Here is a 9,522-nt window from a genome sequence, read left to right on the forward strand (position 1 = left end):
CTCGGGGAGAGCCTCCGGGCTTGGAGGAAAGAGCGTTCCGCGGAGCGACAGCTTCTCGGGCAGAAGGGCTCCCTCCCCGCGGCAAACACCAAGAGGCACCTCCAGCCTGACGCGTGTGTCTGAAGGGGGGGCCGGCCCGGCTGCCTGGTTAGCCCAGGTGTGCTCACCCACTGCCCCGGTGCAAACCTCCCAGCCCGCAGCCAGCTCCTGGAGGAGCACCAGGGGACAGCTCTTAGGATGGGGCCAAACGTTTTTTTTAAAAAAAAATTTAAAACTAATTTAAAAAATGAAGCCAGGTGCAGAGGGTTTGCCCAGTCCCAGAGCTGTCAGGTATCACACGCTGGATCGCGCAGCTTTCCAGAGGGTTTAAAGCTGGGGTCACAGCCCTTGTCTCCCTCTGCCTTGCTTTTGAAGAGGACAAAATAGCCCTTTTTCCAAGACCATATCTGAAAAGATGGAGACAAGGAAAATCCGACTCAGACATCCCTGTTCCAAACCCCGAAACCAGAGAGCATTCCAAGAGAAGTCTGTGAAGTCCCAGGGGAAAGGCCTTTGTGCTCAGGCTGTCCTTGCCACAGCCAAGGTGCATGGTCACCTGAAATGGCAAGTCCTGGAGAGTTCCCAGTTCAACTCCTAGGGGCAGATGAATGACCATGCAGGGCTGGACCAAGCATCCATCCAGCCCAGGATCCCACAAAATGCTTAATAAAGAAGATGACCACAGTAAGCACAAATGATACTTCCCCTCTCATATTCTCCTCCATTTTCATCTCTGGGACCTCCTGAGCCAGACACAGTTTCTGTGAATATTGCACCCCTCAACAGGGTTATCCTTGTCAGTTTGTCCAGTCTGCTCCTGAATCAATGCAAATATTTAGTTTCACAATATAGCCTAGGCTATGTGAATATCAACTAATGCCCCCAAATTAAACACCATTTTATAGTTCTCTGTATGGTCATAAATGAAATGCACAGGAAAATCAACCAAATCCCTGCTAGGATTCACCCAGTGAATCCGTCCAGCTTGGAGGACCTCACTGAGCTTCACCACACTCCCCTTCCCAAGCAAGGACACTCTGATCTGCTATTCACCCACATAAATAAAATAAAATAAAATAAAATAAAATAAAATAAAATAAAATAAAATAAAATAAAATAAAATAAAATAAAATAAAATAAAATAAAATAAAATAAAATAAAATTCTGGAAATGCAAAACACTTTTTGTGTGTGCAGTCCTCCCTGAGGCACAGGCTGAGAGCACACACCACATGAAGCAGCAGTCTGCCCAGAGAGTGGGATGCAGAGCTGTGCAGCCCAGAGAGGTGGGATGCAGGGCTGTGCATGTGGCTCCCTCTGGAACAATAAGGGCACTGATGCTGCTCTTCAGATTTGACAGGACTGAGACCTGAGTCAATTTTGCTGTCAGAGGATTTTTGTTTAGCAGGAGCCTGTGCCTAAATAAATTGGCAGTAGCTCCCAGTGATGTAAGGGAAGCAAGAACAGGTTCTTTACCTCCAGGTTACATCGCAGGTTTAGAGGGTATTTACTAACAGACATACAGAGCAACAGTATTTCTCAATCTGTTTTGAAAAACTATGACATTACAACTGATGTAGTATGATGCACTCTTATACCAGAAGTACTCAAAAATTGCCCTGAAACATGTATTATCCATGTTTTACCCATTTTAGAAATCAAAAGTTAGAAAAACAGATATTTCAGGTCATTTTTCCAGAACTTCAAAGCAAACCAGTCCTAGGCAACCAGAGAGAATTTAGCTAAGCTGACTCTGTGAATTATTGCAAACACTGTAGTTATTAAAGAGAGTGATTTATCTGATATAATATCTACAAATTAATGCATAAAATCAATGTATAAAATAACGGTTTGATTGTTTGTTTGTTTTTTAATCAGGAACCATACGTTGCCTGATAAAAGTCACGTGCATACAGAAAGAGATTATACAGTTTCAAAACTGAAATGAAAAAAAAAATATATATTTAGAAATAGCATCTTTACTATTTAGTGCAAATAAATATATCAAGAATGTAAGCCTTTAATACACATTTCCAACTCTAAGTCAAGATATGGCTTTATTGAAATGATGAGAGTTTTTCCACTGACTTCCTAGGAGGGGTGGGGGGCAAATAAAAGTTACTTTTTTTACAGAGCTTCCAAGATTCACCTACACAGATTCATATCTCCTGTCCCTCCAAGTATCTTTTTTTTTTCTCATTTGAAGTGTGTTATTGCAAAGAAATTCCTATGAGGACATTTCAGAAGAACTATTTAAAAAATTATAGATGGTGTTTTGCATTGCAGCAATTTTTAATAAACTTTAAACTGAAGATCAGCCAGCTACCTCAGTAAAATACTTTTCTCACGGATGCACTAAATATGTGTTCTTTATGCATAAATTCTAATCTTTAGACAAAAGAGTAGCATTTTGAGTTTCACCCTCAGGCATGTATATATACTTGTTTTAAAATAATAATGTGAAGTGTGTGCTTTATATGGATTATTTTTGCCGCATCTGGTCCTAACTTTATTTTAATGGAAACTATTAATACCCCTGGTTTTTAACTGCCAAGACATCTCCATTTTAAAGGAAGTTATTTAAAGGCATACCTGCATCTACTTGCTGGTGTGGTACATGAGCACAGGAAAACTCAATGCATTCATACTTTGCAAAGCCTTTTTTAAAAAATAATATATTTTTATAACTTTCATCCATCTTCTTAGCAATCTAATACCTCTTCACCTTTAAAGATTCTCTTTTTTTTTTTTTTTTTTTTAAATGGGGTGAGAATAGCTCTTAAATGAAAAATGCCGTTGTAGTCTATGACTAAGGAAATCAGCATGCAACATACCTGGGATACACTGACAGCAGAGTCTGGCTTGTCATCTTGCAGTCAGCTCCAGTTTTGCTAGTCCCATCTTTCAGGCATTGGACTCTCTGTTTGCCACCCCTAACCATATCCTAACCACAGCTGAGCACCCCAAAGGCAGAACTGAATGAAACACAACAATGTCCCCAGGTGCTCAGGCAGTGCTGCTATCTCCATATTCCAGACCCCAGAGAAAGGACGTGGTTCCTGGCCAGGCAGCTGGCAGTGCCCAAGGGAACCTCATCCCAGGGAGAGCACAGCAGGGGCAGGGACCCTGTGACAAGGCTGGACTCATAGGATTAAAGTCTTTGCAATTTTTAGAAAGCCACCTACCCAGCTGAAGGATCAGGACTAGAGCCTGGGTTCCCCAAGTCCCAAGAAAAATTTCACCTCCTAGCATACCCTATTTACATTTCCTTACACATGTCCCCAGGTCTAAACAGTATTTTCACATTAATAAACCTGTCCTGTCGATATGTAACCCCTTTCAATACCAGCAGATATTTTTCACCTTTTTCTTGGCTAAGGGCTGAGCTGAAAAAATCCCCCTTTAGACCATTCAAGCAGGAGACAAGCTCTATATGTAGGTTGCTGTCAAATTGCCACAGTGGGTGCATGCAAAGTGAATATTGTTACCTTTGCAGATACCAAATTCATCACCAAAGTCATCCTCCTCAGTGTAGAACTGGCACTTCAGCCCAGGACCACACTTGACACCATCCATACCCGAGACTGTACGATAGCAAGTCTCCCCCAGAGCAGCTGCACACACCCTGCAGCAGCCACAGTCATCCAGCACTGTTCGCTTACAGCGCAAGGTGCTTTTGCACGCGTGACTGTCACAGGGCTCGGGACAATCTACTGCGTACTTCGCACTCCAGGCAGTTCCAGCGTGCATGGGCATCAGGAGGAGTGAGAGAAACAAGAAGCCCTTCATGTCTTGCAGGGGTAAACGCTCCATCCCAAAGAGCAGGCTTTACTGCTCAGCCTGCCGGTGCCTTGTGCCGAGGGAAGCAGCGGTACAGAATCCAGAGTGGTAGCTGCACACATCAGCCTACAAGTTTATGAGCTTTATACAGTGTGTTGCCCACATGCTGCACCGTCGTCAGCTTCCTCAATCCGGCAGCGCTGCTCCTGCCAGCCTCCCTTGTTTCAGTTTACGAAATCCAGGATGAAGGTTGGATTAGCACTCTGCTGCCATCCAGGAATTGAAAAGCCTGAGCTGATGTAATCTGTTATGTTTAGTTGGTTGTTTTGCATGAGGACTAAAAACTCTCTCACATCCGTCTCAAATGCTCAAGGACGTCTGCCAAAAGAAAAAAGAAAAACCCACACAACTTAAACAAAACCAAACCAAACCAAAACAAAAACACCAATAAAAAAACAACCACCAGCCCTGAATAGGTTGCATACCTTCCTGCAGGACAGGGGTTTCTCTGACACCAGGCACAGTGCTGACAGGAAAGCTCTGCCTCGCTAATGCACCTCATGCAGCCAGAAGAAAATCACACTGAATCATCTCACTGCTGAATGAAAAATCTTTAAAAGAATAAATCTTTGCCTTCCCCTTTGAGGGGATGTGGAGAGTTACTTTAAGGAGCAAAGTGAGATCATGCCATTTAACAGCTGAGCTCAGGTGTTTTAACAGTATTTTTCCTGCCTGCATTAAAATGGTACCTTCTAAGCAATATTCAGGTGGAGATGAATTGAACATTTCAGTCAAAGATTACTGCTAGAATTGAAAAACATGTAAGACAAAAACCAGCATTTTCTGGACTCTTCTACAGGAAGATCAGGATAATGATAAATTAACTTCCCTGACATCACAACCAAAGGGGGAAATCCCCATCCATCACCAGTACTGTCTTCACAGCCTTAACATGGAGGGGGGCAAAGACAGACAATGATTTTCCTCCTCTTTACACCACTTCTATCCTAACCAAACTCTTTGGGCTGCCCTGATGTTGATCTTCAATTAAATCAGTGTAAATAAACAGAAAATAAGTCTCAGTTTCCCCTGGTCCTCCCTCTTAGACTTTTTTCACATTGCCAGAGCCTTGACAAGAAACAGCAAACAACCAAAGAGTTCAGTGAAAGAGTTGAGCCACCAGAGAGATGGAAATTTCTGCTCTAAAGAAAACCTACAGGAAAGAAAATAATGTAGCTATAAATAAATCTCTGAATATCAAAAGTTGCTGCCACTGAAATTAGTGGAACCGAATCAATCTAAACTGGTATGTGATTAGATCACCATCTGGGAGTCCTGTGTCTTCAATGGGCTGAGGACAATGTCAGTCAGCTGCCAAATAAAATGAAGGCTACACTGGAAATGCAGGAGAGAAGGAAAGCCTCTTCTTCATGAATGCTACTGTGAATTGGTAGATCCAAAACATAAATGCTTAACCCCATAACAAAACCAACAGACTGTGTGTTGCGTTTGGGTAGGTTGTTCATACACATCTGACGTATGTGGGTATAAGAAGTTGGATGGGGTAGTATAGGATAACATAACACAGCATAGCATGACATGGCATAGCATGCCATAGCATAGCATGGCAATAGAAGGTCACAGAAAAAAAAAAGGAAGAGAAGACAAGAGAAGATGAGATGAGACAAGGGAGAGAAGAGGAAAAGAAGGGGAGGGAAGAGGGAGAGGGGATGCGAGGAGGACCTCTTATGTGTAACACATGTCAAAAGGAGACTACACTCAGACAAATATGTGCAGGCATCCATCATACAGTGTAACTAGTCAAAATACAGTTCCCATCACCATTGCCAGCTGGCAGGTATTTACATGTACTAGCACATGTCTGTTTCCACATGTAATCTTGGATCAATTAATGAATTTAAAATGTAAAAATTACAGCATTTTGTTGAAATCTCATATAAACTGACAAAGTTCTATTAGCAACCATGAGGTGATCGCAATTAGCAGTAGTAGACAACGTAGTCCTTAAAATCCAACACTACTGTCCCGTGAGAAGTGAAAAGTATGCTTCAAATGTGGAAGTAAAGATTTCAGCTAAGAACTGGGGAGGAACAAAAGTGCAAGGCTTATAAAAAACAGATAAATTAGAAATAGTTGTGCTATCCCTTACCTCATTACTACATGGCAAAAAAACTTCAACATGGCAAAAGTCTGTTTAAACAAACACAAGAAAACAAAACAAACAAATGAACAAACAAAAAACACAAGCAACCCAACATCTCCCTCACAGTTCACAGGTCAGCAGAGTAATGTTAAACACTGCCCGTTTCTGCCAGCATTTGCATCAACTAAAACTGACATTGGTTTATACTAACAGGTCAGACTGTAACCTGTGGGGCTGAGGAGACTAAGTAAATCCCCTTGGACAGTCCCTCGTAGGAGAGGGTGACTAAGTATGATCAGAGAGCCAGGGAGCACACGTAGGAGCAGTAGCCTTTTCAGCCCCCTGACTGAACCTGCTCTAAAGGGAGAAACAGCCCAAAGAAGCAGGTTGCTTACTTAGTACATGAGACTTCACAGGTCTGTAGCAGTAAGGAAGAGGAAGCCTCACCCTAAAGTTCCTCCCTTAAATTAACACCTGCCTTTAAATTCTTACCTGCTTGCTCACTCTGAGGAGACAGGGGAGTGTGCAGACCTATCCACACATGCAGTTAAGCATTTATGCCCAGCAGTAAACAACAGCTGGCATAATTCTGTTCTCTAAATATATTTACAAATTGCTCCTTGTATAAGACACCAGACAAGAACTGAAAGGGCTGCATTTCACGTCTGGGTGTCTCACAGGGAAAATGTCCTAGGGAGATGATAAATAAGAAAGTATACAGAGATGTGTTGAGGAAAATAAATCATAAAAGAAATCAGCACACTCCCCTAGCAACTAGCCAATATTATTTGGAATAAGAAAGAAACTGTATTCTGTACTTGGAGCTGGAAGCCAAAGTAAATTATTACCATCAATCAAAAAATACATGTAATGGAAGAAAAAAATACAAAAAGATAGAGGTCTGCCTTTATGTGAGTATCATGGAGGAAATAATGTACTATGATCTCCCACACTGCCCACTGATTATGTAGTGAAATAAATCCAGTGTCATTCACTCTGGGTTTAATGTTTTTCTGTTTTTTTACCTGTTAAATCCATTAAACCTTTCTTTCCAAAGAAAAGCTTGATCCTGTAAAGCTCTGAACTAAGTTCTTCCTTAAAAACTGCTGCAATGGGAATTAATGAAGCTTCCCTAGTTAACAACAGCATAAAATCTGGCACCATTATTTAACTTGTGGTATAAATATACTTTAAATGTGGAAGATTTTCTGGATCGGATCAGATCAGTGCTAATAATTTTTTTTCGAATTTACAGTATAAATATTCTTTATGCCAGTTTACATCATAATTACATCACCATATATAAAGTTTGGCATTCCTTCTAGAAGTAGAAAATGTTTCAACCCGTATGTTCAACACTGTACTGGGAACGAAGCAATCATTGGTTCAGTATCAGTGAACTGTGAACTGTGTTTCCAGTTGGATACTTCAAAGCACAAATTTTCTAGTTATTTTGCAAATAATCCATTTCACAAACAAAAACAATCTGGGGGGAGGGGAGTCTTGAGGTTGTATTTAAGCCCTCTGAAAAGTTTGATCCAACCTGTTAAAGATCCCCATGAAATTACATGCCAAATTATGCATGATTAGTCTGTGCTGATACATGGCAACAGTCCATTAATTAGGCCAATACTCTAAGGCTTTAACCATTTTAGTCTTAAAATAGTCTTAAATTCACTTACATTCTTCTGAACTTAAGCATTCTGATCCAGTCTTTTGAACATGTAAAGTTGGGATAAGCAGGAAGCATTAACACCTCTTTAAACATAGGAAAAGGTTTAACACATGACCGTTGTTGCCAAAAGGCAGTCCCTAAACTAAAAATATGTTACCGTACATTCCTGAACTGTCCAACCTTTTCCCAGGCTTCCTTTCAAAAAGCCATAAGCACAATGCTATACAAGAAGTAAAGATTCAAAGGGAAACACCAAAAGGAAACTGAGCTGCAAAGTCCAAAATGAAAAGCCAGAAATAGGAAGTAAAAGATAAGAATCAGGAAAGTGAGATAGCGGCAAGGACTCTCCTTTGTATGATTTCTTCTCTTGTATCTTTTCAATGAATTGCTAATTACTCTTTGTTTCTACTGTAACATGGCAACTCAGCTTCACTCAGGTAAAAATAGATACATTGGGATATTTCCTACTTGCTGAAGGCAAGAGGTGTTTACATCCTTTCTCCAGGCAGCAAAGGTGCTACACAGAGGACTGGGTAAGCTGCCTACCTTCAGTAGCTACTACAGAAAGGCCTGGATATAGTGATGTTATCTGCAGGAAACCTCAGGAACTACAGTCATAGCTTGTCCAGAGTGTATCCGTTTACCAATACATAGCATGTCCAGACTGGGAGCTGGATGCCAAACTGACTGCACAAAACTTCTTCTCTGAGTTCCCTCCATCAGACCTGTGGCCATACAAACAGTGCTGGGCACCTCTCAGGTCTGTGCAACTGAGTCCACGTGGCACAGTTCTGTTCCTAAATGGGTTACAGTCATGACCTGACTGTATGTGAAGGACAGCTGCACTGCGTCATCCCTGCACAGCGTGGCTATTCCCAGTGATTTTACAAGTGATCATCTACATAACAGAAATCACTGACTTTCCCTCAATTAATTAATTAACTATAATAATCCCACGGTACTTGGAGAAGAGAGAAAAAGCATCAAGGAGCGGTGGAAAAGCTCTACTACATGGCAACAGGGATCAGTTCTCTCCAAGACAAACATGTTTCATTTTGTCACATGCAACGAATAGGTCATTGATATAAGCAGGGGAACATGATGAAAAAATAGGTTGTGATTCTGTTGTGCTGAAGGTTTTCTTCTTGACTACTTTCAAATCATCTACATTTCCATACAAAGAAAGGAGTTTCTGTACCCAGGACCTCAAGATCTATATTAGAGAGTTTTTAAAAAGTAATAAAAAGACACATACCTTCCCTGTACTTCTAAATATTTACTTGTCTAAACTTAACTGAACACTAGCAGCCCAAACCAATGTTCTGCCTTCACCCACACACTCACCCCTCCATTTATCAATTATCAAAAAAACTCAAAACTATCAAACATTTTGTCAGTAGCTATTTCTTTTACAAGACCTATTAGTCCTAGGAAATCTAAATCACCTAGGGGAAAATAAAAAAGCCTTTCCACATAGGAAATATCTCCACTATTTTTCAGTTATTGATTTTCAACCACAAGAGGGGGGAGATAAACAAATAAACAAACAAACACACCTACCTATTTCAGAAATTATCTTAAAGTTTATGGTTTCTTTATAGAATAACAGAAGAAGAATCATACCAGTAGACCGAGTTGCACAAAACCTCATCCATCCTGGCCTTAAAAACCTCCAGGGATGGGGCATCAACAACTTCCCTGGGCAACCCATTTCTGTTCCTCACCACCCTTATAGTGAAGAAATTTCTTCCTAATATCTAACCTGAATCTCCCCTCTCTCAGTTTAAAACCATTACCCCTTGTCCTATCACTGTCTTCTCTGACAAAAAGCCCCTCCCCAGCTTTCCTGTAGCCCCTTCAGGTAC

General features: G+C 41.1%; 1 protein-coding gene across 2 annotated transcripts in view; it reads right to left on the reverse strand.

Moving 5' to 3' along the window:
- ESM1 (endothelial cell-specific molecule 1) overlaps positions 1–3,851 on the reverse strand; it is a 6,594-nt gene extending 2,743 nt beyond the window's left edge. Inside the window, exon 1 of one of the 2 annotated variants that reach the window (XM_010005338.1) lies at positions 3,527–3,851. In XM_010005338.1, coding sequence (XP_010003640.1) covers positions 3,527–3,851 — 325 coding nt within the window. The remainder of the gene's footprint in view (positions 1–3,526) is intronic. The other variant, XM_010005339.1, reaches the window with a different exon arrangement.
- Between the last annotated feature and the right edge of the window lie 5,671 nt (positions 3,852–9,522).

The sequence above is a fragment of the Chaetura pelagica genome, unplaced genomic scaffold (genome assembly GCF_000747805.2).
Source record: "Chaetura pelagica isolate M959 unplaced genomic scaffold, ChaPel_1.0 scaffold37, whole genome shotgun sequence".
NCBI lineage: Eukaryota > Metazoa > Chordata > Aves > Apodiformes > Apodidae > Chaetura > Chaetura pelagica.